The following is a 27,054-nucleotide window of genomic DNA, read 5'->3' as shown; positions in this document are numbered from 1 at the left end:
GCCAGCCTTATAATAGCGAAGAGGCTGGGCCGTGGCAGCAGCACACATCTGTAAGTTATCTTCCAAGTTTTGTATATATCGACGAGCATCGCATGTCCTAATAGGGTTCTCCCTATCTCAGCAGTGTACTATAAGCCCAGGTGGAAATGGAAAATGACTTGATGTATTAAAGTGCTGCTCGGCAATGGCCAACTCGTTCTTCATTGCATCAACTCCGCCCAGCTTCCGGTAAGGCCTTTCTTCTTTTTTTTTTTTTTTTTCAGGGACACAGCTGGCTGCCATTAAATAATGAACTGCATTTTTTAGGGAAACAACACGGGCCGACGAAAGCGATGGACAAAGTGCTTTAAAACTTTGGTTTATATTTTTCTTTTTTCTTTTCATTTTCAAACATTTGGATGGAAAAAAAAAAGAAGAAGAAGAACTTAAAATACAACTGGGATGAGACTAAAAGTTGATCTGGGTAGAGGGGTTAGTAAGAGGAGCGGGGCAGAATTGCGAAGTGAGAGGACGAGAGAGAGCGACCCAAAACTTTTAGAGACACTGCACTTTACATGAGCACTCCGAAGACTATTCAGCTGGAAGGGCATCTAGTCGACAGCAGCACACGACACATCAGCAACAAACCAGTTCGAATCCCAGCTGTGCATCCCACGTATTTCTTTTTTTTTTTTCTTTTTCTTTTCAAGATGGAAAGAGAAAAACAAAACACAAAAGGGCGGACAAACTCTTCGATCTTCAGACATTTGCCCCGTTTGATGCCAATTATGAATTCAGCCTATACAAAACTTTTGCTTCTTTCAAAGAAACTAAACATGTCTTTTCATGTGTCCCATTTAAGCTCCTATTTTTATGTAAATTTAGAGAAAGAAGGAGCTGTGGCTTGGCCATCCTCTTAGTTTATGCAACAACCCGTTCAAATAAATAACCTATTTTTTTTTTCTTATTTACAGCCACCGTGTAAAACTTAATTAAATCATTTGATAGATACACTCCTTAGCCACGCACGTGTACATCGAATGTAACTAAAAGATTTTCAGCCCTCCGCTTTTCTTATACAGACAAACAAAATAGAAGAAGAACCGGAATCTCCCTCCTGTCCTTTTTTTTTTTTTTATATCATTATTATTTCTTTCATATTTCTCTTTCATTTTGTCCCCCTTTCATTTTCTTGTTAGCCCTTCCCATGGAACGCAACTGAAGTGCAAAAAAAAAAAGAAAGAAAGAAAAGATGTACAGGGTGAAACGGGGTATATTATATATATATATATATATATATATCCATTCGGAAAGCGGATGCCGCCCGTCTTTTGACGAGCCGACCACATCATTCCATTTGCTTCTTTCTTTCGCTTGACTTGACATTCTTCTAAAGCAGCGCTGCTCTTCGTCTTTCCGGGACGGGGGGTATCACGTTCGATATAGAGCCGGGCAAAAGAATACGAAGAACGCGCAAAGGGAAGGGGGCATCTTTTTCATGGATCGGAGAGACGTGGCAGGTTGCACAAGCTCTATCAGACCAGAACGCGGCATACATTGCGTGTAATGGGTCGCTCTCTCTCTTCTTCTTTTTTTGAACATACATATTCATTTTTTCGGTTGTTTTTTTTTTTCTTCTTCTTTTTATTGTGTGCTGGAGTACATCCATTTTTTTTTTTTTTTTTGTTACAGGGCCGTTCTGCGGGAATAATGACATGCTCACTGACTGGAAAATGTATATCTGATATTATAATGATGAAACATAATCATTTCCTGTTCAACGATATCCGTTTTTATTTTCAAAAAACACGTCAATGAAAACACAGCGGGTCAACGAAGTCACGTCGGCACTGTTGTTATTAGAAAAGGCCTGGACGAAAATGTTTCGAAAATAATATAAAGGATGGACTCAAAACTTGCAGATCACAGAGAACCTAACTGTTTACATTGCAAACAAAACGGGCGGACCGAACTTTCTCCTTTTCTGTATTGATCATAAAAAATATGTAACAACAGCGACGATGTTGACCCCGAGTTTTGGACCCACGTCTGGCACGAGGCAATAAGTCGCTTCTCTATATCCCTCCCGTATGTATATGCCATTATTGACGGTTGACAACAGGAATAAAAGCTCGTTACGAGTGCTGCTTTCCAGCCCGTTCTTGCCGAGCTTACACACACACACACACAATTGGGCGTGGCCCAGCGCGCAGTTATAGAGAGGGAGAGAGCGGCAGGTCCATTCTTCCACCAAAGTGGCTTGATCATCAAAGCGAAAGATTGTGCCCTCCAAGTTGGCTATCAAGAGACCCAGGCTTCGATAGAGATGTAATACTCCGCCTCCCTTCTTTTTTTTTTTTTTTGTTCATTCTTTTTCTTCTTCTTCTTTCCTCCGGTCCTTATATAACATTTGTCGTCAAAGTAGCATCCGTGTGTGTAGATACATACGTATATACAGTATATATATAAGCCTACGTGTTTAATGCATTTGACTGTATGTGTAGACATAACTCTTTGACATTTGTCTTTGATATGAACATTAACTTTTTGACTCGCTAATAGGCTGTTGGTATAATTGGGACACGTATCAAGTCAAAATTCAGCTATTACGTGGGTAACTATGGAACCTTTATTCGGAGAGAAAGAGAGAGAAGCAGGGGAGGGGGGGGGGGCAAAAGAAAAAAACATAAAAAGCGGCGCTGGAATGAGTCCCGTATGTATATCTACGTTGTTTCTTTGTTTTCTTTTTTTTATCTCTCTATCAGAGAGGAAGATAGAGAGAAAGGTTTAAAACTATTATAATGAGTGTGTACAATGCATATTCGTGTACTACGAAATATTTGAATCCGCTTTGTTCTATGTAGATTTAAAAAAAAAAAAAAACGGGGCGGAACAACAGACATTTATTTTTGTGTGTGTGTGCGTAGAAAGCAAAGTTTGAATGTTTCGTGTACGTCTGACATTGGCGTCCCCAACGCCCTGAAGTGGAACTATCAATCTATGACTCGAGGCCGTAAGGGCTCCATAGCGCACCTAAACTTCGGCGTCTAAAGTTCAGCGCACAAAACGCAGCAATTACATCTTAAAAACACAAGCGTTTGGATTTGGTCGGAAAAAGGCGGAGCTCAATGTGAACTGATCGATAAAAAAATTTGAAAAAAAAATTCTTTTTCATGTTTCACTAGCTCCTCGTTTATTTCAAAATAAAATTAAGCTTTCATCTCTACATCACAAACAATTCACGATTTTTATAGCTTATTGCAACATACATCAATTCGTTTGAATTGTTAAGAATGGCGAGTCAGCATTTGGTCGTCTATAGTTTATGAAACAAGCAAAAACCCAAATGGATATATTGGGATGAAAACATCAAACGGGAAGAGGAGAGACTCTATCGATGACAATCAATAGCCCCCCCCCCCCCACGTGTGTATGGCTTTGACATAGTAGTGAAGTCTCTTGATCCATTGACGAAAGTGATTCGCTCCAGATAGAAAGAGGGGCAACAGAAGATATGCGAAGGTCGGTGCTTGATTATAGGATTGCGATTAGACGTCGTATAGAATTCGTATAGTTCGGACTTGTTATCAATGCACTCGAGTGCAATAGACGTGTATTGTATATCTTGAACTAGCAATCGCCGTGCGCACATCGTTATATGTGTTCTGATAATGGCCTGTATATGCAACCCCCCCCCCCCCCCAACGTCCAATCAGAATAAAGCTCACAATGTCTCTCTACTTCGTGTTTATATAGAGTAGCATTTCAAATATCTACATATACATATACATCAATGGGATTTTTTTTTATGTACACTGAATCCAACCCCCTCCCCCATCATTTTTTTTTTTTTTTTTTTTTTGGCCGTGCTATTTGAATTGGAAAGTGTTCAAGAACCTCAGCAACGCCTTTATTCGAAATTCTCTTGAGGACTGTGAAGTGCTTTCTTTTTTCTGCAAAAGATTCAGAGCTCACGGGATGGATGATCTTTTGAAGTTTTTATTTTTTTTCCTCCCTCCCTCCCCCATGAGAAGTTCGCTGAGGGTTACGTAAAGAATAAAAAAAAAATGCATTTGCGTGTTTGTTCCAACTACATTTGGCCGGAGTAAAAATTGCGCTTACGTAAAGGGCAGACATCGACCGAATGCGTAGTCATAACATATCGACGTACAGTCGTCATAAGATACGCACGATAACGGCAACAGTGCTCCTTGTTTTGCGCCTTTCTTTCTTTTTTTTTTATAACACATCACATTCGAAGAAATCATAATGAACTCAATTCGTGAGAAATAACAAATAAAGGGGGGCGAAAGAAACGCTCTAAGATTTTCTTTTTTTTTTTATATTTTAAATAATAAAGGCAATAGTCAATACTCATTGATTAGCTTAATTTTCTTGACGACTTCGCCCGCCGATATAATAAATAAGAAAAAAAAAAAAAAAGAGAAAACGTTCTGCTTTTCTTTTTTATTTCATTTCTTTTAGTCAACGAGATTTTTGGATGGAACGCATTTGAATATTTTCTTGAAATAGTCGTCGTCTCTTTCGACAACGTTCCACTCAGAAATCGTTCCGTGCCTTAAATGCGGAGCCACATCGTCGGCAATAACCAACACGTCTGCCGCACGCTTGTCGTCTGTCTACACGTGTACACAAAAAGCGCCAATTGCACCCAACGTGACGGTCCACACCGTTCGTGAAAAAAAAAAAAAACTGTGTCCTCATGACGTTACGCCCCTTTCTCCTTTTTTTTTGTTGTTCGCCAGTCGATTCGATCGAACGCCATCTGACTGCATTTTCGTATCTAGCATTCTAACCTATACGTAAGACAGGTTGACAGTCTATTTTTTAAAAAAGACATCGCAAGTGCGGGGGCATGTCAACACGTCTGGACACGAGAAAGACCGTCCGAACTTGTGCCGTGTTTTTCCCAAAACGACAATTGAAAACGTGTTTATGGGGAAATAATTGTGTCATTGAAATGCCACGCTAGACAACATCGAAGATTGATAAACACTTTTTCGAAAACAAAAACAAAACGTCTATATCAAACGCATAGTTTCACATGTGTAAATCGGTTTGGAGGCGCGTGCGCGCTAGCCGTTTTGCCTTGCCCACCTCTTATCAAACGATTCGCTGGCATATAAGAGCGAGATGCGGGCACCACAAAGAGCCAAGTAGAGTCTGTCTATTGGCAGAGACGGAGAGGCGGAGGGGGGATGTTGTGGCCATGGTAACCGAGCCACTAGTTTGCGAGTATAGACATGCGACCATCGTCTAGCACTTGTCAATCGGTCAGTAGCCGCTCACGCAGCAACATCTCCCGACTGCATAAGAAAAACGAAACCTTTCATTATATCTGATACTCTTTGCATTGGTAAGTCCTTCTCACACATCTTAAGAGTCTTTTCCATTTTTTTTTTTTTAATTGGAATAGAAAAATAGCCACTTGATTGGGATGACAGGAATCAATTATGAACATCCACAGTCTTGCAATTTGTCTTAGGCTTTCTATAAAAAGGAGTTTAAAAAAGAAGAAAAGGGATAGAAATTGCTGAGATAGTCTTTCATAATGTGATGGCAATAAGACGACAAAGACTGATGACACACCACCCCCGAAAAACCTATTACAAAGGTACACACTAAGCCTCATCTATGTAGTAAAACCATTGAGCGTGTGTACGTGCTGTACATTTTAGTCCTGATAGGAAGGACGGGCCGATTGCGGGGGGACTCGAACATTTTCCACACGAGTCAAGTAAAAAAAAAGTATTTTGAAACCACAAGATTTTTGGTGTGACTTTAAATCCTACTCACTAAAATCGATAACGTCGTCGGCGATGACGACGTCTACGAGTCTAATCAACCTGACAATATGCGTGCGAGTGAGATGGATGTAGACGTAATGATGTGGGCGAAGCGAAAGCAATCATCCGTAGCCATCATCATGGCCAAACTGATGATGATACGGCTTTTCATTTCATGTCTTTTCTTTTTCTTTTTTTTTTCTTTCTCCCTGTTATTTATTGTCTTCTTTATTATCTTTCTCATCTACTCATCTCGATTGCTTCTTCTCCCCTCTACATGTTTTCTTATTTTTATGATTTATTTATCTCTCCGTCTATTTTCATTAGACACTCTCTCTCTCTTCCACGTATCGACTATACCAGATAATAATTACATCACTGGATTCTTTTTCCTTTTTTTAAATTTTTGTTTGTCTTTAAAAAGAAAATGGAAAAAAACAAATAAAAACCGTCAAGAGGAAACGCTTGATTACAGAAAAACAAAACAAAATAAATAACAAAAAAAAAACACTTGACCCGCGTTGAAGATGTGGCTTCTGCCTTATAGATGACGAGTGTGCGCGTACAAGTATATCTACTCGACAAAAAGAGGCCAGTGTGTTTGATGAAGACTCTTTTGCATGCAAAAACAAAAGGCACAAGTGAGAGAGAGTGTATGCAAAGTTTGGAGCTTCAAAAGTGACGAGAAGCTCTTCGCGTCTCATTGAAAGGCAACAACTTTGAAGTCAATTCCCCGCTCTGCCCCACCCCACGTCTGTGTATCTATAATATTCGAGAAATGCAGTATAACGCTCTTTGTCGCATCCTTTTTCGCCAATCCTCTGTCTATCATTTATTTTGAATGTCTACATCCAATGTCTGCCACGAACAAAAAAAAAAAAAAAAAAAAAATCCCTTTTAATAAAAAAAACAGCAAATAGGCAAAACAGCGACGCAACTTGAAAGGAAATCAATTTATTCCCAGCAAAATCGTTGATTTGGCGGATGCCCGGCTGATTGCGAATCTACAACGGCCCCGGAACAAACGGCCAAACATTTTGAAAAAAAAAAAAAAGACGATTGCCTCTGTGTGTGAGGCACTCGCCCCCTTTTTTTTATATTTTTATTTCGATCCTAGTCTAAAATCAAAAACACTTTCAAAACAAATGTCGTACACTTGCAAAAATGGGGAAGTAGAGTATTTGAAATGAGTCGCATAAAATCGACGGCGGGATGAAGTTGAGTGAACGGCTCGAAAGACGATGACGTTGATGGAAAAGCGCCGTAAGGATTGTTCTTGCTCTCGCGCACACAATGACTTTGGCTTTTATGTATTTCTCTTTTGCATCCGTAAGCTATTTGCTTTATTGAAACAGCAACAAGAATCCATCAAAAGAGCGTATGGGCACACAGAAACCATTGAAAACTGTTGAAATAAGGAGACAAAAAAGAAAAGAAATAGACGCATCGTGCATGTCCCGACACTGATAACCGAATCCCGGAGCACAAACGCCATCAGCAAATGTCTTCTTTCCTCATTCCGTGCTCTTGTTGATGTACCATAGCCGTTTGTTTTTGTTTCTGTTTCACGCATCTCTTGTTGACGTTGACTCGCTTTCATAGTTCTCAATTGATTCCCACTATACGAGATTATATGAATTTTTTTTATTCATTTCCTTTTTACTCGTTACTCAACGTTTCATCCACGGTCTATTGCCATTTCGCTTGCTTTCTAGTCGTAGTACTTCGTACAGTAGTGCGACTCAAACAGCCACATCTATAACAGCTGAATATTTGAAAAGGAAAACGAAAATTCAAATGTCTCAAGTTAAGTAAATAAATACAAGTTTTTGATGCGTGTCAATAACAAGGTTGCACAAATAGCACTCGACTCTATTGTAATATAGACACAGGAAAGAAGAAGGAAAAGGAAAGGAATGGTGGGTAACATCGAAGACAGCCCTCACTTCGAGGAGCCCATTCAGGTTCGATCGTTCCCTCCTGCCTCTCTGTCTATATAGAACACGTAACACGGCTGGCCGTAAAAATTGATACGTATTACGTAAGCTATACAGGCCCTCCTATGTATCTATATGCATATGCAATTGTTCCTCTTTCATTTGACTGTCGCATTTCAGCTATGGGGAATAGACTTTGGGCTTATTTTCTTGGCTCGTCTCTTCTTACTGTTGCCCCCCTCCCCCCGCAAACGGCACGGTCTTATTTTATTATATATATTTTTTTCAATTTGAATTGCGTCATCCTCCCGCTCCCGAGAGATGTCCTCGATACAGGCTTTGCCTTCTATACAACCTAGAACACGAATAGAATATTATGCAAAGTTGGCCTCTGTGTACATTTGTATAGGTTCAACAAAACAAAAAAAAAAAAAAGGAGGCAGTTGTTTGTGCATGAATACAGACATCAAAAAGTCTGCTTCCCTCTTGCTATTTTCATATTTAAAATATACATAGATGTTTGACAAATCAAAAGGCTTCCATATTCCTAAAAGTATTTCACTATTTTCCAGTACAGGACGCTGAGCAGCAATCGTTGTGACTATCGCAGTGGAAGATATAGACAACAAGACGGTATCAACAGCTGAAGGTGAAGTTCTCTATTAGAACCCCCCCCCCCCCACCCCCTTCCAGCCTGCCAAAAAAAAAAAAATTTAATAAAAACAAAAGACAAGAGCCGGTGAAGCGCAAGAAATCTGGGGACTATAGGGATCGTTTAAAAAACGTCATTGTCGTCATGTTAGCGACGGCTTTGGCAACGTCGTCGTGGGATTCATCGTCGTCGGACGACTTATCGTCAAGTGGACGCCGGCCTCATTGCCATCACGCGCACAATCATCGCTATAATCACCAACAACAATTGGAAGAAGAGGCCAATAACACGGATGGAGAGCCGGAGGCGGTGGCGTCGGCCCGCGAGAAGAAAAGCCGCGCCGGAAGCAATCGTTCCGTTCATCAGATTCAACTTCAGCTGCAGCTCCAGCACCAGCGACAGCAGAGTTACGTCTATCCGAAATTGCAATTAGTCCAGATCGACGACGCGTGGTACGCGCTCAATCAGACTTGCTTGCAGATTTACCAACAGTTGCAGATGTGCGGTACGGCTCAACTGATGCCCGTCGACGTCGTCCCTCTCCACAAGGTAAAAACATTTGCTTCAACAATCACGTCCTATTTTATACGTATATAGATATTTTTTTTTTGTTAAAGCGAGGGGGGAAGGGGGGAGTCTCTGCTACGGTTGGGTAGATCATTCGATTTGCTCTGGAAGCCACGTATCTATCTATGTAATGTATATAGATATTCTACGTGTTTATTCAAGCATTCAAACTCGTTCCGCATTGGGAGAGATCGGGACCTGCCCGGGCACGTTCGATGTCGCATCGGACAGGGCCATCTGTGTAAACGAACGAACGTTGACAGTGATTTTTGTTGCTTTTTCTATGCGACTTCTATTCATCATTTTTTTTTTTTTTTTTTGCATGTGTGTGGAATAGACACGACGATATACCCCCCCCCCCCCCAAAAAAAAAAAAAAAAAACACATTCAATGCGTTACTTAAAGATGGGGAACGAAAATAACAAGGTCGTCTTTTGCCCGATCGTCGAAGAAGGAAAAATCATTGTGCGTGTGTGTAGTAGGATGACAGGACATGTCATCGTTCACGGTCCTAATGTGTCGTAACCTCATTACGAGTGGAACGCTGTGCTAGTAATCAGCGAGAAAGATTTAGTATTTTTTGTTTTTTTTTTTTGTTCTGATTATTTATTACAAGAGAAGTGGATGCGACCCTTGGACGATCGAGCGTCACACACACACAAGTTCGTTTTCGTTATACACACGATCAGATCGATCTTCTTGTTGGCGGCAATTACAATCTGTTTCACCTTTTTTTTTCTTTGATTTATGTTTTTTTTTTTCTATTTTTTTAAAGGTAATAAATAGAGCGGGGCTATTCATTCTGCTCAATGGAGATGAGTGGGACACTTACGATTAGGGTGTGGCAGTTATCTCGTCACACCTTAACAAAGGCATGTTCCTGAAGAAACCAACGATGTTTTATGTCGAATGTGACGATTAAAAAAAAAAAAAAAAAAAACATTTCATCAATAAAAAAAAAAAAATGTTTGTTTGATTCTTTTGGACAGTTAAAACAAGAAACGCAGATGAAAAGAAAAAGAGGCACTGACGTTGTACAAGAGTATAGACCTTTACCCGTGTTTTCTATAGAACCTGGCGAGCGGGGGGGGGGGGGGGAGGGTATATAGCTCACGGGATTCGTATCATCGATCGTTTCGGTCCGAACAACCAACAAAGAGAACTCGGTAGAATGAAGGAGAAAAAGAGACCGAAAGTTTTGGCCATCGATATCGAAAAACAGAGAAAAGAGAAGAAGAAAACAACATCCCGCAGAGAACGAATGGATTCAGAATTCAGACGAAAAAAAAAACAAAAACAAAACAAAACAAGAGAAGAACTGCACTGGGTAATACAGAGAGAGGCAAACCTTCTTTCTGACATGTTGAAAGACTCATCCACTCGAGTCTCTTGTCCCAAAACGTGCGGCCAGAGGAGAACGGCACATCAGTAGGGAGAAGTGGGGGGAGGACTAACTTTTCAGCGAGAGTTAAATGACAGGAGGCCAACCATTAACAAGGAGATATCCGCCAGTGCGGATCTCGTTTCTATTTCCTTTCTTTACTTACATACAACACCAACAGCTATTAGCCCTGCAAGTTTAAAACACATTCGCTAAAAGAAAATTTTTCGCTCTTCTTATTCAATGTGTAGCCATTTAGCTCGCGCTTGTACCTCACTTACTCTTTACTATTTTTACATATAAGTATTTTTATTTATCTTTTTCTTCCTCGTGTGTGTGTGTGTCAGTTGGGGATTGGGGTATGACGTATAGATACACCGAATAGACGTGACCATCCAATTGGATTCAATGGGCTCTTGTAGACGAAGAATTATTCTGCGAGCTTAGAAGAAACAATAGCATTTTTTTTTTTTTTTTTTTTTTTTACTTGACTTGTTTGGATGAATGCCCACGCCGACTCATCTGGGGCGCTCTGCATCATACAGCAAAGGCCTCGCCCATATCCACATCCCGTTGTGTACAAACAGATGTAACCCGTGAATGTCTCTCTGCATCTACGCGCATTTCCCCCCACATTATACGGCGTTAACCTGCTCCTTCTCTACAATCTAGAGAGGGGGCTAGTACTTCATCGTCAGCGTAAATGTTAAATAGCCTTACAAATAAAGCGTGCGAAAAATATAAGAAATGGAGAGGGAAGGGGGGTTGGAGAGTCGATCGAATGTGTGCTGCCACCAGCTTGATAGCAAGTTAAGTGAAGCGAAAACGGGGAGGAAACGCGATCAGGCGTGAACGTGCATTGATCTCGGGGTGGTGCATCTTCTTATGGCACACCGTACACACACACACGAGTTTCTGTTTTGTTTGATGTAGACATTCTATTTTTTTTTTTTTTTTTTTTTTTGTATGACAGCATTTATTATGTAAGGTAAAGGATGTCTGTTCGAGCTTGCGGCTTTTGGGCCGGCTTCCAAAAACAAAATACGGCGTGACACACGCGGCGGGCAAAAACGGTCGTATTATTCAAGCGGATAAAAAACAATTTTTCTTAAATTTAAATTTGAAATTGCAAAAGAATAAATGGATAGAGGTAGCGCGTCTTTTCAGCGTTCAGTTCTCTTTTCATCCGCACGACGTCTAACACATCCGCAGTCGTTCATCATTTGCCCGCCTTTCTTTTTTTCGCAACACATCCGCAATCTTATCAAATAATGTGATTATTTTATTTTTTTTTATTATTTCGTTTTGATATTCATTCACTCGTCACGATTGTGCGCAGCTGCCGGAATGCGTGAGGAAATCGCTGTCGCCTTCGGACGAAGCCAACAGGAGCAACAACCGTCGACGGAGCAACCAGCCGACGGGCGGAACGAGCCAAGCTCATCATCGTCGCGTCGGTAGCCATGACGACGATGACGACGCACTTGTGGGCCCCAATGCGGCCGCCGACGGTGCCAACGCAACGGCTGGCAACTCGCAGATGGGCACCTTCCGCGTCTACGACATCATGAGCGACGCTGCATCCACGGCGGCCTCGTCTGATGCTTCGACTCCGCCTTTCCGTCGGCCGACGGATGCAACGGCGAACGGTAGTCATGGTAAGTTTGGCCAAGCTGCATTTCGTTTTTGGGGACTGATTTACGCCAAAGCGATACACACGTACACACACACCGTAACACGTAACACACATCAACTAATGATGTGATCCGATCGATAATTGTGCGTCAACGGCGCCCCGCATCATGGCCGTCGTCTTTCTTGCATTTTCGTATTTCAATTTGATTTGTTTTGATTCATTGTGTTTGGAAAATTCGACTTGGACGTGATACGCCCCGAAGTTGAATACTTGATCAAGAACGCGCCAGTACATTTTCAATTGGTTTTCGATTTGTTTGAGGACCAATCAAAAAGAAGGGGGGGGGGAGACGTGCTGGGACATGATCTCGCGAAAATTCGAAGAAAATATGGCAAGTAAATACTTGATAGATGGGAAGGGCTGGTCACGTTACGTACTTTAGCCCGTTAGTCGTTCGCCAATAGGTTATGTACAGTATCCTACTGAAAATCTCCTAGATGGCATTTAATTTTTGCAACATATAAACAAAAAAAGCATGCGTTTTTTTTGTTTGTTTGTTTTGACGGCAAAATTCCAGACGGTTTGCCGATTTCCGATGTTTTTTTGTAATTTTGCTTCGAGCAAAATAAAAAAAAACGAAAATTTGAGAAGTCTGGAGAAAGGCACACATTGTCTGAATCGTAACCTTTTCCCAACCTCACTTTTTTTTCAAAATTTTCCTTTGTCATCCTAAAGGCGATTTTAGAATGCAGACAATATTATTGCGGCGTGCTCCATGAATAAACGATTAAAAGAGTCACTCAACAATTTAAGTTCAAATCTATCCCCTTCCCCCTAAATCTTATTTCGTTCGCCAGTTTTCTTAACTTAAATAATAGTCTTCTTAAAAATTTTCTGTTTAATCATTTGTGAAAATAATATTGTCTCTATCTTAGAGCGGATATCTATACGTCTTATTGAAAAAAACATAGGTTGGGCCTTTTCCAGACTTTCAAGGTTACGATTCAGACAATGTGTGCCTTTCTCCAGACTTCTCAAATTTTCGTTTTTTTTAATATTATCTACGGATGTCGGCAAACCGTCTGGGGGGGGAAACAAACAAAAAAAATGCATGCTTTTTTTGTTTATATGTTGCAAAAATTAAATGCCATCGAGGACGTTATATATAATTTTACACGCTGGATGGCAGCATCCGGATTAAAAATAAAACAGACCGGATTCGATCTCCCTGTATATCATTTTTGAAAAGGTTGTTTCTTTTTCGATATCACCGTTGAATACGTAATATTATGTACGGGAAAGGGGGGGGGGACCGCATTGAGAGAGAGGGACTATAGTGGCCGGATTAAAAATAAACAAAATGTCGGGTTTTTCTTTTTCGAACACCGTTGAATACGATATGTAGGAAAGGGAGAGAGAGGGACTATAGTCCCGCAAAATGTCAGCTACTTCAGGGCGGATCATCGGCCTCTTCCATTATGGATCCATATATATATATATACACACACACACAATCCGTCCCCATTCTTTGAACGCACAGCTTATATGTACGTGTAGAGTCTATGGTATATTTACTGAGGTCTAGCCCTTATTTACGGAATGCTAGATTGACTCTATATGTGCGACGTATAGCTATACGAAGGCAAAGCTTTTACGTACACATATTGTATATAGGATCGTTTCAGCCAGTTCGAACGCTATGCCGCACCGTCCCCTCTTTTAGCCGTCGTGTTTTGCGGGCAGCTCCGGGCACGCGCTTAATGGCCTTATTTATTTTTGTGTGTGTGTGTGTGCCTCTTGTGATGGATATACGCACGCTGTTTTTATATGCAATATTTATACAGATTAAACATAAGAGAAAAAGAAAGAAGAAGAAGAGCAAGCTCATTTTTTATTCGACCGGAATGAGCGCGCATTCGCTTGCGACTTTCTCTTTAAATGTCCTTTATGGCAAGTGCGTCCGGCCGCAAAATTCAGATTTAAGCATTGCTCATTTTTTATTTATATTTATTTATATATTTTTTTTTTTTGCGAATTTATTATTAGTTTTTTTCGCTGTAGTGAGTTCGCCCCTTTCCTTTCTATTTGTTTGTGCTTATCAAACTGTCGGAAACCGGTAGTGCCGTATTGTGTCATTTCTGTTACACAAGACGTTAGCTGGTTTTTAGATATATTTTGTTTTATTATTATTAGAATCTGGAGAAGAAGAAGAAAAAAAAAATGGGGGGGAGGGGGAAGGGGAAACGGGTGACAGCGTCTAGGCAGGAAATGAATCCGATGTTTGTTCCGGTCTTTTTCCCTTTCTCTTCAGCGCTACGGTCTTATTGTGTACGTATGTAGCGCCAACATCAGGGGATGTCTAAAAGACAGAAGCTTCTCATCGAGTTATGTTCGGGCCACTCGTGAATCTGCTTCGCCCCTTTGCTCCTTCATATAAACAACAAGTTAATTGAATTGGCGCGTGCAGCCGGAATGATAACGAGGCCTTACCCAAGTATTTGCTTTCCCTCCACTCTACCCCCCCCCTTTCCCCATTTTTTTTTTCTTTATTTATTTTTTTTTTTGTATCAAGGCAAAGAGCAGTTCGAGCAGCTGTAGGAGAAACGCTGTTTCATAAACTGTAATATACAAGCAAACCAAAACAAAACGAAAAAATAATAAAAATGGCAAACATAGGACGTCGACGGTTCAGCTTCATCTATAACTTAACTCGCATTTTTAGTTCTACATCTTTCATATGATTTGCTTTTTTTTCTTTACTTACAGTATAAGCCGAGGTGTGTGCATATTGTATAGATCTGTTTGTTTATGCGCTCTACTGGATTTGTGTTTCTATTTTTTGGTTTTCTAAAAAAAAAAAAAGGTTTTTCATCTCTGCTTTATTTTTATTATTGATCAGCTGATTTTATTTTGTTTTAAATTATTTTTCTTTCCGCTGGATCCGTTCCAGCAGCTGCAGGGGACAAGTCTTGGTGGTCCCGCTTCTTTCACGGAGGCAACAATAGCGCCAGCAACGTCACTCCTTCCACCGGAGGCAGTGCGACGTGGATGGCATCCTGCAGACGACGTCAGCCTCCGGGTATCCAGCATCCATTTCGCCGTAGGCATCGCCAAATTGTTCAGAAGCTCATGGAGGAGACCTCGCTAACGGAGGAAGACAATCGCCGAGAAAGAGAAACGCTGCTGAATGGATGCCCTTCATCATCCGCGCCGGATGTCGACGGATGTGAATCGGTCGACGTCCGTCGCGAGCACGAACCAGGTGTGTGAAATAAACCAATCGTTCGTCGTTCGATAGTTTATTTTTTTCTTTTTGATTATGTATTTGTTTTAATTGTCACTAGATGGCCAGTTCACCTGTGTCGTGTGTCAGTCTGTCTTCTCGACTCACCGCCTCTTGCAGAGACACCGTGAACGTGCCAATCACTTTGGGTAATATTAAAAATGATTTCATTATTTTAGATTATAATTACTAGTTATTATCACCTGGTGCTACGGGCCACTTGCGAAAAAAATGGCGATCCATTAAGTAAAGGGCATTGCAGGAGTCTGCTAAGCCTCCTGAAACATCGTAAAAGTTGCATCTAGAAATGGCGTAGACGAAACGTGATACACCTCTGCTAAGCAGATGATTGTTGTACATCTTCTTTGCGTTCTTTTCTTTAGACGTCAATTTCGCAGCCACTATCTTTATGTCCTAGATTTTATAGTGTGAGTAACGACTGCGAGGGCCAATGCTCTCGACCGTTACGTTCGCTTCGCAACTCTTGATCTAACGAATTTCACTTGCATGAATTCATGTTCTCCAGGGGAAATATTCTCGCTGTAATAATATATCAAAACAGAATAGATAAAAACGTTTCTTTTTTTTTTTTATGCGTACCCCACTTCGAAGCAGTGTTCTCTATCGAATCATCATCCTGGGAGCTTGCGATTCTCCTTTTTCTCATTTCATTCTAATGTCCCCCCCTCTTTTTTTTCAAAATGAATGTTTTCTATTCGAGGTATCGGGTTCTTCGCTTGTTTCTATGACAGTTTCCTCCCTTGCATGATCTTTCTCTTTCGCTCCTGTTTCCCCGCCAGCTGTTCACGATGACGTGGGCGGGATGGAACATCAACGTGCACATCGAACACGACCAATTAACTACTTTTTTGGCATGCTTCCTTCCTGTTAGCAACGCAACCCCTTCATTTTCGTTCCTTTTACTGTCATTCGCTTCGATTCATTTAACTTGTCGTCTCTCAACTTTTTAACCGAACCCGTGAGCAAGGAAGTCTTTCTGCGTCACACCGTAATGAGAAAAAGCTCGCTAGATGGCTCATTATTGCCAGCTAACGATTTTATCTGCGGTGTCCACAGAGACAGAATGGACTAATGGTTGCTATGATTAATAAATGTATTATCATTCTCCATTCTCGGTATACATCTGTCTAAATAGTAAAACAATATTTCCTGTATGTCTTCTTGATAGCGTTTGCATTCCCCATTGTTCTGACATACTCGAGGTCACTTTTCTGATATAGATCAGATAGGACGTGAAACTACAGCCGTAAGAATTCTCGAGATCCACAATCTCTACCCTCCTTTATCATCCCTTTTTATAGCACTTTCTATTTACATTCTGAAATAGCGTGGACTATTGACAGGACATGCATCCTCCCTGCCCAGTTTACCGAGAAAAGCCATTTGCTGAGCACAATAGTAAAAAAAGATTGGGCATGCACGATGACGAATGGGATTCTGTCACTGCGATATTTGCATTTTCTCTTTTTTTTTTCCTTTGAAATCATGTGACAATTCTTTCCCCTTAGGTGCACTGTCTGCTGCAAGAGCTTCAAAAACTGGTCCTCGCTGCAGGACCATTGTGAACTTTTGTCGCATTGGTCTGAAGAAGATTCAGACGAAGATTCTGGCGACGATTTTGATTCTGATGAATATTTATTTTCGTCTAGCGATGACGAATGAAATCATTCCTTGGGCAATCGTGGCCAAGTTTAATAGCTAGCTGAAACGCCCACGTTATTCATCCTTCGCAGGCATCCATACCGACACTTTCGCGTATAGATACGTATACACATAATATACGATACATATAAACGTTGGAATGAATCTTTATTGCTCCGTTTGTGTGTCCTACTGGTATAACTTCGTTTTACATGATACATTATAGTCGTTTTCTCGTTTACATTTTGTTTGTTGCGAAAGGAAATAAACTTTTGAAACATTTCTATACTGCAGTTTTTTCTGACTAGCAAAAGAGCCCAAAGCGGCAAAGCCCAACCGGGCGTAAACTTTTCCTCTGAAGCTTTTAAGAACGCACTCGTGCGTTCGGGGGAGTTCTATCAACAATTTCATGTCGTCTGCTATCTTGTCAGTTCCTCGCAAGTTTTCCTCGACTTGCATGTCTCTGCTTAAACTTGGCTTGAACGGCAACAGGACAAGCCTATTTTCCTGTCAACTGTATAATAACCATGGTTTCCTACAAATGGTATGTTTTCTGTGAATCGCCAAAGATTGAAGCGCGCCAATAATACTTTGTTCTTAGGATTGCCAAGCGCCGAAACTACAGCGAGGAAGAAGTTGCATATCGAAGCTTAAGGACACCGAATGACAATTTGCCGCACCCACTGCAGAGTGCAATTTCTAGAGAAACCAATGCAAAGGCCAAATCAATTGTTCCACGGAAGAAAATTTCTTCCGCCTACTCAGATCCCCTCAGCCAAGCCCTTGAGGGCAGTGACCCGCTCAGTCAGTTTGTATCCAAAGACGAAGTGGAAGGCCCTGATATTCCTGTCACGAACGTGAACCAGAAAGGTGCTGCAGCGCAGGAATGGCTCAAACATAGGACTACCATACTCAGCAAATTTACGACGTCAGAGAAACTATCCATCAAATCAAGTTTCCTTCAAGGAGGAGAAAAATGTATGTAAACCAGTGCAAAGTTTGCTATCAACAAAATCAAACAAAAAATGTCTTTTAGTGGTGGTCAAACAGCAGATCAACGACAAACTGAAGCACAGACTTCAACAGCTGGATGAATTTGAAGAACATGTGAGCGAGCATAAAGGCCTTTCCAGGGATGATTATGTCACTCGAATCACACAAATAAGTCAAGAACTTCATCAAGCCTGGGCTTTAGATCAAAGAGTCAAGGCTTTGAAAATTGTCATCCAAGTATGTCAGTATTGACTGATAAACATGCAAAAAGTTTTGTAAATGCTTGTACCTCTTTCGTAGTGTTCCAAATTACTGCTCGAAACCCACCCCTTTGCATTCTATCCAAGCAAATTTGCTCTCATTACCGACATATTGGATAAATTTGGCCGGATGGTGTTTGAACGGATTGCCGAAAAGGGCGAAATTAGGTGAAAATGCATTACATTCCATGAAACTTGCTTCAAATACGAATCTTATAATCCAATTACAGGCTTGTAGATCACCAGCTTCCCAAATATTTTAAACCTGAGCATGTCTCTGAGTCGGCACGTGAGACTTGTCGCAATTGGATGTACAAAATTGCATCAGTTAGGGAACTGTTACCGCGCATTTATGTCGAAATGGCCGTGCTGGAGAGCTATTCATTCCTCGAAAACACGTGAGATGACATTGAAACTATGCAGCTTAGTGTTCCTTTTAAAATAGAGACGTAAATGTTTTATTGGTTTAGGGATTTTTCTGCGACTTTAATCCGATTATCGAGAACCATTCGTGGTGTGGGCAACCCATTAGTTGCTGCCTATGCACGCGCTTATTTAATGCGTGTTGGGCGAGAAATACGTCTTCAAGATCGTTCGTTTGTTGTCGAGAATGTTCGTGACCTCTATCTTTCGTACAACCAGGTAATTTTAATTGTCGCATAAATGTCTCACAACCACTAAACTATCTGTTTTAATGACGACATTTTCTTAAAAGTTGTATAGCAATAGCATCCGTTCAGAATTGACCATCTTCCGAACGGATTTGGCAGATTATTTGTCGCTCTATTCGCCCGCGTATGACTGGATCTTCCAGACTTTAGCTCATACCGGCCAATACAACGAATTGGATTCTATCTGGCGGCAGAGTTTCAACCAAGCCGAACCGTAAAATCCCATCATTTTCGATATTGATTTCATAAAACATGGGTTTTTTGTTCATTTGATTATTCTTTTCCGTTACAGAGGATTACTTTGGCTATCCCTTCTCAGTCAGTTCCCGTCGGACTTCGTCCTATCCAAGTGTTTGGAGCTAGCACTTCATATTACAACTACACCCTCAACCGGTATGTCAATATCAAAGGCGCCTTTTATGTCAGTGAATTTGAATTCTTTCATTTTCCGTATAGGTGTTCCTAGTCAACAGTTGATGGTTCTTATGGGCCAAGTTCTCAGCCGGAATCTGGCTTCTTCGTGCGATTCCAACCCTGGGAAAATGCTCAACGTCATCTGGCCTTATCTAAGTCGTAAAGAGGACGTCGAATCGTACTTGCAATGTATTGACGCTTGGATGCCTTACCTTTTACGGCATTGGCGAGTAAATTGTATTTGAAATGAATGGGAAAAAGCATTACGTCACTCATGTGTTGTTATTGCCTCTGAAAGGTCAGGGAAATGCACCGCATCATCAACGATATAGTCCAGCATTGTCGGCCAAAGGCTCAAGCCCACCACGTGGCAAATCTAACCAGTATCGTCCATGCATTGGTTCGGACAGAACAAGTTGACTACCAAAGTTTATTCGCGACGGTAGGTGTTACGGATGAGCTCAAGGACTGCTTGTTTACCTAATCAATGTTTCACAAGGATTCGTTGATGGGACTATTGGACATCTACCCCGAAGGCCATTCACGAGCAGAAGCGGCAAAAATTTTACTTCAGCAATTCCTCCTAGACCATGATCGACCATTAAATCATCCACTTATGGTTGACCACCTTTTATCTATCGCCCGCATTCTCCATGACACACTCAAGTAGGCAATCAACGAATAAGGCTTTTTCTTATTCGCTAATGGAATGAGTTATTTCTTTTTGGGCCCAAAGCGCCACCAGCGTAGAGGACGAAAAGCGACAAATAAGCGAAATCGCCATCGCCCTTATTGACCGTGTTGATTTTGGCCGTGACTTCCAGCAGATGTTATCCTTTTACGGCGATGCGCGAGCTGCATTCACTAATCTCGACCCTGTGCTTGCCCACCTAGTTCAGGTGTGTATATCTTCTTCAATATCGAATTTGCAATAAAACAATACGATTGCATTTTTTTTTTTTTGCATAATTGCAGGCGATCAATCGCTTAAGTAGCCGGACTCGCCAATTGATTCAGGAGCACAACGAGAGGACCGGCCATTTCGTCCGTGCCTGCGGTGCCTTTGCTTACATCACCATTCCAGCCATTTCGTGCCCAATGATCCGATTCAGTTTGTATATGCTGTCGAGTCAGGTAGCCTTGGCTAATGAATGCTTTGGACAAGCGGATGCATGTGTTGAAGGAGCCATCAATTTGGTGACAGAATTTTCGCCACTTGAAGAACAATGGATCGTGTCCAATCTATCAAATCTTCTTTCCGGCCTTTTAGTTCAACCCGTGCGTCCAGTTTGTATTTTTATTGTCCCTACAGGTCACAAACACTCGATAATACTGGACTGAGATTTTTGAATTTTCGATAGGACACGCCCGATCAAAACCGTCTTCATCATTTACGGCGATTATTACGCAACGTGCGGACGTTTTCCATGAACCACGCGCTGCACCGTTTACGCTCCACCATCTACATCCAAGCGATACGTTTGCTTTCCGCTTACATCCAATCAGATTACATCTATCATGTTCCAGATGGTTAGTCACACTTTTCCGCACAATTGGTTTTGTTTTTTACGATTGATTTATTCATTTTTTTTGTTTGTTATCACAAACATTGCAGTGGAGTCCAACGACCGTCTCTATCTAGGGGACGAAGATTTCCGTCTGGAGGCAGCCGATTACTGCAGCCAACTGCTGACAGAACTTCTCAACGATCTTAATCAACTGGGCAATGAGAACCAATACGGAAAGCAGGTTTGACCTATTGCCTATCTTAATTGCCTTTTGCCATCCAATGTTAATTTCTTTTTTCCTTTTATTTTTCTTGTCTCTCTTCCATTTTTTCTTGTTCGGTGGGATTGGGGTTGGGGTTTGTTTCCTTTTGTTTAGGCTACTCTTTGTTTGGATTTGTTCTCATTGCTAATTGAGTCAGCTGACCTCAAAGCCGAACCGAGTCTCACGCAGCTCGCCGCCAAGCTCTTTCTCCTTGCCCGCAAACACAACCAATGGGATGCCGATTACGCGGTCAGTTACCGTTTGTTTTCGTTTTTGCTTTGTTTTTAGAGTTAAAAAAAAACAAAACACGAGCTATTTAATCGATTCAGGCACGGCTTTTGGGAGTAGTCCGACTGAGATCAAGTTCCTCCGGCGAAGCAGAGCTTTACCGCCAGCTAGCGTCCAGCCTTTGAACAAGTGATACATTCCTTCCCCCTTTCATCCATTCGATTCCTGTTCCTCAGTTCCAAGTTGTGCGTGCCAGTTGTTCATTATTGTGTACATGATCAGATTCAAAAACTATACACACGAATACTTCTACGGATACTCTTCGACCAAACAGATCGTTGAGCCCAAAGAATGAAACGCGGCACGTACGGAGAAGAAGAAAACAAATTTAAGACGTACGCCCTTTTTCACGGCATTTTGCTATTTGATGGCGTTAGTTAAGCTTTAGGTGGGCCAGCTGATGTGACGAGCGACACGCCAACACGAGCGTCCCATAAATGGAAAAACAAACAAAACAACGTGATCTTTGTGTAACTGCGTCGATAGTTGGTGAGTTCCTTACTTCGTGCTCTAACTTCCGCATTAATGTCCTGCTTTTTTCTAATATCCTTAGGTCTTGTTGAGAAGAAAAAAAAGGACAGTCCACCCTAAGAAGGAAGCATATGGAAAACGGGTGCCTCTATCTCCGTTTCTTTAAAAGGTGCACTTCCAATGGTAATTGACAACGTTATCATATTACAAAGAACAGGAAGTAGCCAATGACGGAGCGTCATTAGATTTCCGATAGCACGCTCGCTCTCGTTATTACCGAATTCAGTTTTCATTGCAAACACTGAGAAAACTTAATGGAAGCTCGTAGATGTTTTCACGACATTGCTGTCTTGTGATTTAGATGTCTAACTCGTCATCAGTCTGCACCATTTGTCATGTCAAGCTAATAACTATCGAACGAATCAAGCCAGCGATGCAGACTCCACTAGAACAGACCCTCCATCAGGATTTGCATTTAACGGGACGACACTCAAGTCTGGAAGACAGGAACAGCTGCTTAGCTTTCAGGTATCAAAAACAAGCCAACATTGCGTGATATATCAGTTTAGGCAATTCGTTTTTTCTTATTTCATTTCATGTACTTGAGCTAAATTTTTTTCTTTGCAAGAGGGGAATAAATCGTAGGCCATGGCCTTCTTGGTTGTATCTGTCGTGACCAGAATGAAAGACCACTCGAGGAAAAAAAAAAAAAAAAGAAAAGCAGTTCACCTTCATCACGATTCACAAAAGATCCCTGTCACACAGAGTTGATTGCTTAGAACTGACGAAAATGGAGGATGCAATCCACCTGATAAAGTGAAACGAGAGAATAAGAAATGCAGAGCGCCAAGGACATGACAGGAGAGTTAAGTTTGTTGTTGTTGTAAACAAGAGTGTGCACTCGGTGAACAATTGATTCATTTTCGAGCTGTCATTGAAGATTAGTGTGCGGATTCAACAAGTTCGCACCAACCCGAATCCGAAATGAACCGGTCCGGAAAAGAACATGACCAACGTGATTGAATACGTTACGTTCTGATGAGACCTTGTCGTGTTTTTTTGCTGTTGTTGGTAGCGCAAAGTCGCTATGCGTCGCAGTCTACGACACGTACGCCGGATCGACTCCCGTTCTTTGCCGTCGAGTGTGTATGTGTGTGCGATTTTTGTTCTATTTTCGGTGGAGAGGCGACGCTCGGAGAGAGGACGAGCCGAGAACGCAGAGGACTTGGCTTCATCCATCCGCTATTTTCTTTTGCCTTGTGTTTTTTGCCTTTTCGTTGTGCTGTGCGGTGCGCGCGTCGTATGTCAAAAATAAGTGGAACACTCGTGTCTCTTGTCTTTTTACCAGTATTTTTAGTCGCAGTGGGCCCGCGGCCTTCCCGCCCGCCAGTCACTTGCTTTTTGCTCGCCCTTTTCAGCAAGAATTCTTCATCTTCCTTTCGCAATCTTCTCGTCTTCTCCATTGCTTCAGCAAAATCCGCAGGCTTCCGCCATGAATCGAGTACCATCTCAGTCGGAAATAGACGGTAATAATTCGCCTTTCAATGTGCAATTTCCAATTTGAAGAGTTCCAATTTTTGTTTTTGTTTTTTTCGGCCAAAATTTTAGAATTACGGACGGCCTTTATCTTGATGGATTCGGATAGGGACGGCCGAATTACAGCCTTAGAGGTCCAGAGCATGCTCCAACAACTGGGCATCAATTTACGAGAGGACATTGTCCTCAATTTGGTCCGGCAAGCGAGTCAATCGGGTAAAAACATTTCCTCTTTCTCTTTTCCAGTTGTATTTCTATTTCGTCCGTGACCTCAAGTGAAACGCGTAATCGAATATTGGAATGGGAAAGAAACAAAACAAAAAAAATTTAACCTGTTTGCCCAGTGCTGGAACTGACCAGTATACACACACACACACAAAATATAAAAAGGATAAATCGGTATCTTTCGGTTGGCTGGCTCGCCGTGTTTAATGTCGGACTAAAATTAAACTCCTACGTGCCACGTGTTCTCCGTGGCGGTTTCGTTTGCCATGGAGACATGTGCGCATTGCGTTCAAAAAAGAAAGAAAATTATTATTATTCGAAATGACTGCACAACACACCGTGTGTCGTTTTCCCCATATGCTCGGACGAAGTAAAGATAAAGCGGGGACGTTCTTGAACGCAATCAAAATGTCGGCTGATCTATATCCATCACTTGAGTCTTTAAAAGCTGTCAGAATGCATGCCAAGTTGGAAATAACTTTACACTGCAAAACAAACCAAAGAAAAGCTTGGTTGCTTCATCCGGATTCCCGGGACTTTCGGATTAGACACTGAATGAAGAATTGACGTGAGTTTCTTCCGGACATGAAACAAATCCAGGAAAAAAAAATTTAATAAAGAAAAGAAAACAAACTAAATAATTTTTCTTATTTTAATTGTTTACTTTTTTTTTCCCACCTTTTTTGGTTTTTCTGGCCAAAATTTGCTGACAGGAAGCACTCTGATGAACGAGGCGGAATTTTTCCAGTGGGTCAAACGTATCCAAGCCCTTCGCCCGTCACAGTCTGATGACAGCGGCAGCAATGCGGATGAGGAAGCCGGCCTGGATTTAGTGGCAGCCTTTCGAGTTTTTGATCGCGACAAGAACGGGTTCATAACTAAAGTATATTGGCTTTTCTTTTAGTATGCATTCCTAATTAAAACACTTATCCTTTGCGGTTACAGGATGAATTGAGACTAGCGATGGAATTAATCGACGAATCCATGACCGAGGAAGGCCTCAACGAGCTCATCAAAATGGCTGATGTCGACAAGGACGGGCGTATCAATTATGAAGGTATTTCATGTTATCTAAAAATAATTTCTTTGAACTAATGGCAATGCTCTTCGTCTCGTTGCAGAGTTTGCCAAAATGCTTTTGTAAATTTGCAGCGTGTCTTTTAATTTTCAATCCCATGGCGTTGTTTTCGACAAAAAATTCAACATTGTAAATTTTCCATCCCTGAGAAAACCTTGTGGAACCCAAGTAAATAAAATTTAACACAATTTCAATTAAATACTTCTATTTGACTTTCTAACAAACGAACAATAACAAGATCAATAAGCAGCGATGTTGCCGTAAGGGTTCATGTTGTATCCAGCGCCACTGTTCAAGAATGGGCTGTAACTGGAACCTGCGCCGTAAGCTCCACTTCCATATCCGCCGTATCCAGTTGAGTAATAAGCTTCAGGGTAGGAAGACGGGCTGCCGTAACCCCCGCCATAGAATGAGCCCATGTTGCCAGCGTATGACGAGTAAGGGGATGACGCAACACCGTAACTGCTACTAGCTCCACCGTATCCAGCATTGCTTCCATAGCCTCCAGCGCCGTAAGTCGATCCAGTTAAATAGGAACCGCTAGGCATGTTCAAGTTGCCACCATAAGAGAAGGGAGACGAAGCAGCGCTGTAACCACCGTACGATGAGCCCATGTTGTAGCCATAAGGAGCGGAAGTAGCGCCATATGCTGATGCAGAGTACGACGATCCGTAGTTGCCCATGTTGTTGTAAATAGGAGCTGGTGTAACACCGTAAGATGATGCACCGTAAGAAGAAGCCATGTTGCCGTAAGATTGTGTAGCTCCATAAGCAGATCCACTGTAGGCTGAAGTGACTCCGTAAGCAGATCCACCGTAAGCTGGAGCCTGAGTGACACCATAACCGCCATAAGATGGAGCTGGGGTGACGCCATAAGATCCACTGTAAACAGGAGCTTGTGTAGTGCCGTAAGAAGATCCGCCGTACACTGGGGCTTGTGTAACGCCGTAAGAAGATCCGCCGTACACTGGGGCTTGTGTAACGCCGTAAGAAGATCCGCCGTACACTGGGGCTTGTGTAACGCCGTAAGAAGATCCGCCGTAGAGGGAACCCATGCCATAGGTTGCGGCTTGGTTAGCAGCATAAGCAGATCCACCATAGAAGGAACCCATGCCGTAAGATGTGGCCGGAGTAACGTGGTATGCTCCACCGTACGATGACGCCATTGTGTAAGCAGGGGCTGGAGTAACACCATAAGCAGCTCCGCTATAGGAAGATGCCATGTTTCCGTAAGCCTGGGTGACACCGTAAGCAGCTCCTCCGTAGGTAGGGGCCGGCGTGACGCCGTAAGCTGCTCCATACGAGTTTCCCATACCATAACTGGGGCCATATGTTGCGCCATAAGCAGAACCACCATACATAGGAGCTGGAGTGACACCATAAGCTGATCCGGCGTAAGATGAAGCTCCATAAGCTGATGCCTGAGTGACGCCGTAAGCTGATCCGCCATAAGCCGGAGCCTGGGTTACACCATACGATGCCGTTGTGCCGTAATTCGAAGACCCAGATCCGTATGAAGGAGCAGCGGTGGTACTATAGCTCCCAGAGGCAGCACCATAGGCAGCAGGGCTGTAAGCTGATTCTCCAGAATAGGCAGAGCCGTAAACATTTCCACCGTAATTGCCAGTCACGATGTAAGGCAGTGGAGTCGCACCATAAGAGCCAGCCTGTTGGCCACCATAGCTACTGCCGGAAGGACCGTAACTACCTAAACACGATTAAATGCATAAGAATTTTTAACAAATTTTTCAGCCAAGTGATGAAATTATGGAAAGTTGAACCCATTAAAATAACAATCAGCTTTCAACTGACATCGACTATCTGCACTGGCAGAGAGCAATCGGCATTACCGTAGCTATTCAGCGAAGTCAAGACGAAAGCCTGATTGCCTCCAATGGGTCCAAGTGTACCATAAGGATCAATTTTTTGCGTGTACAGACCAATACGAGGTTTTAGCTGGTCGTCACTGTAAGATGTCTCCTTAGCAGATTCCTTGTAAGATTCGGTTACTTTAACATTGGAATCTTTAGAATCGACCGCCACGCTCGCTCCATTCGTCTTGCATGCGGCTAGAAGTAAGGCCAGCACCCCAAACTACGAATTAAAAGAAACATCGCAATTAAATCTAAATACATTGAACAAAATGCTGAAGACATATTCAAATAACACTTACCGAGAAGAGAACTTGAGAGTTGATCTTGCTTAGACGAATCATTGTGAGTGAGTCGGTGCTGAACGAGAGCAATGTGTCACCTTTTATAGGTCTACTACCGTTCGAGAGGTAGGGAGGCCAGGTGGGTTACAGTGTACAAAAGAGGCAGGGTAATTAAAAACCACGAAGTGGCGTTTTCACACGCGTGGCGTTCCGAAATAAAAAGTTAGATTTGGCAACCTATTAAGAGGTAAAAGGCGAGACAAGGGGTTGCCTAATAAAGAATTTCATT

The 27,054-nt window shown here is 42.0% G+C and overlaps 3 protein-coding genes across 9 annotated transcripts; 2 read left to right on the top strand and 1 right to left on the bottom strand.

Moving 5' to 3' along the window:
- Positions 1–8,424: 8,424 nt before the first annotated feature.
- LOC130695237 (transcriptional regulator ovo-like) lies at positions 8,425–17,186 on the top strand. Of its 2 annotated transcripts, none has more exons than XM_057518357.2 (5): positions 8,425–8,924; positions 11,663–11,981; positions 14,913–15,221; positions 15,304–15,391; positions 16,772–17,186. In XM_057518357.2, exons 1-5 carry the CDS (start codon positions 8,520–8,522, stop codon positions 16,923–16,925), a joined length of 1,275 nt encoding a protein of 424 aa, XP_057374340.1. In that variant the 5' UTR covers positions 8,425–8,519; the 3' UTR covers positions 16,926–17,186. The 2 variants fall into 2 exon arrangements, with proteins under 2 accessions (XP_057374340.1, XP_057374339.1); XM_057518356.2 differs by having other exon boundaries at positions 14,910–15,221.
- A 126-nt stretch (positions 17,187–17,312) lies between these two features.
- LOC130695234 (VPS35 endosomal protein-sorting factor-like) lies at positions 17,313–24,811 on the top strand. Of its 2 annotated transcripts, XM_057518352.1 has the most exons (21): positions 17,313–17,448; positions 17,506–17,882; positions 17,941–18,134; positions 18,198–18,325; positions 18,388–18,555; positions 18,628–18,799; positions 18,873–19,042; positions 19,121–19,221; positions 19,285–19,472; positions 19,541–19,684; positions 19,742–19,908; positions 19,979–20,141; positions 20,218–20,520; positions 20,604–20,772; positions 20,858–20,991; positions 21,127–21,261; positions 23,129–23,297; positions 23,380–23,523; positions 24,246–24,415; positions 24,478–24,589; positions 24,654–24,811. In XM_057518352.1, the coding sequence occupies exons 1-21, from the start codon at positions 17,432–17,434 to the stop codon at positions 24,674–24,676; spliced, it is 3,348 nt and encodes a 1,115-aa protein (XP_057374335.1). In that variant the 5' UTR covers positions 17,313–17,431; the 3' UTR covers positions 24,677–24,811. The 2 variants fall into 2 exon arrangements, with proteins under 2 accessions (XP_057374335.1, XP_057374334.1); XM_057518351.2 differs by lacking the exons at positions 23,129–23,297; positions 23,380–23,523; positions 24,246–24,415; positions 24,478–24,589; positions 24,654–24,811 and adding an exon at positions 21,342–21,604.
- Positions 24,799–26,909, bottom strand: LOC130695235 (shematrin-like protein 1). 5 transcript variants are annotated; one of them, XM_059495000.1, is made up of 4 exons: positions 26,784–26,909; positions 26,461–26,704; positions 25,425–26,318; positions 24,799–25,391 (listed from the first exon to the last, which is right to left on the bottom strand). In XM_059495000.1, exons 1-4 carry the CDS (start codon positions 26,823–26,825, stop codon positions 24,850–24,852), a joined length of 1,722 nt encoding a protein of 573 aa, XP_059350983.1. In that variant the 5' UTR covers positions 26,826–26,909; the 3' UTR covers positions 24,799–24,849. The 5 variants fall into 5 exon arrangements, with proteins under 5 accessions (XP_059350983.1, XP_059350985.1, XP_059350984.1 ...); XM_059495002.1 differs by having other exon boundaries at positions 24,799–25,373; positions 25,455–26,318; XM_059495001.1 differs by having other exon boundaries at positions 24,799–25,437; positions 25,471–26,318.
- Between the last annotated feature and the right edge of the window lie 145 nt (positions 26,910–27,054).

This window comes from Daphnia carinata, chromosome 4 (assembly GCF_022539665.2).
Source record: "Daphnia carinata strain CSIRO-1 chromosome 4, CSIRO_AGI_Dcar_HiC_V3, whole genome shotgun sequence".
NCBI classification, from domain to species: Eukaryota; Metazoa; Arthropoda; class Branchiopoda; order Diplostraca; family Daphniidae; genus Daphnia; species Daphnia carinata.
Note: the sequence above shows the minus strand (reverse complement) of the source record. Positions and strands in the feature narration are given on the sequence as shown.

Excerpts from the sequence above, each read along its gene's own strand:
- LOC130695237 (XM_057518356.2), top strand. The coding sequence starts at position 8,520 with ATGTTAGCGACGGCTTTGGCAACGTCGTCGTGGGATTCATCGTCGTCG. Across the intron at positions 8,925-11,662 it reads ACGTCGTCCCTCTCCACAAG|CTGCCGGAATGCGTGAGGAA; the intron begins GTAAAAACATTT and ends GATTGTGCGCAG. Across the intron at positions 15,392-16,771 it reads GAACGTGCCAATCACTTTGG|GTGCACTGTCTGCTGCAAGA; the intron begins GTAATATTAAAA and ends CTTTCCCCTTAG.
- LOC130695234 (XM_057518352.1), top strand. Across the intron at positions 19,685-19,741 it reads ACCAAAGTTTATTCGCGACG|GATTCGTTGATGGGACTATT; the intron begins GTAGGTGTTACG and ends ATGTTTCACAAG. Across the intron at positions 20,142-20,217 it reads TGCTTGCCCACCTAGTTCAG|GCGATCAATCGCTTAAGTAG; the intron begins GTGTGTATATCT and ends GCATAATTGCAG.
- LOC130695235 (XM_057518353.2), bottom strand. The coding sequence starts at position 26,825 with ATGATTCGTCTAAGCAAGATCAACTCTCAAGTTCTCTTCTCG. Across the intron at positions 26,705-26,783 it reads ACTCTCAAGTTCTCTTCTCG|TTTGGGGTGCTGGCCTTACT; the intron begins GTAAGTGTTATT and ends TTTAATTCGTAG. Across the intron at positions 26,319-26,460 it reads GACTTCGCTGAATAGCTACG|GTAGTTACGGTCCTTCCGGC; the intron begins GTAATGCCGATT and ends AATCGTGTTTAG.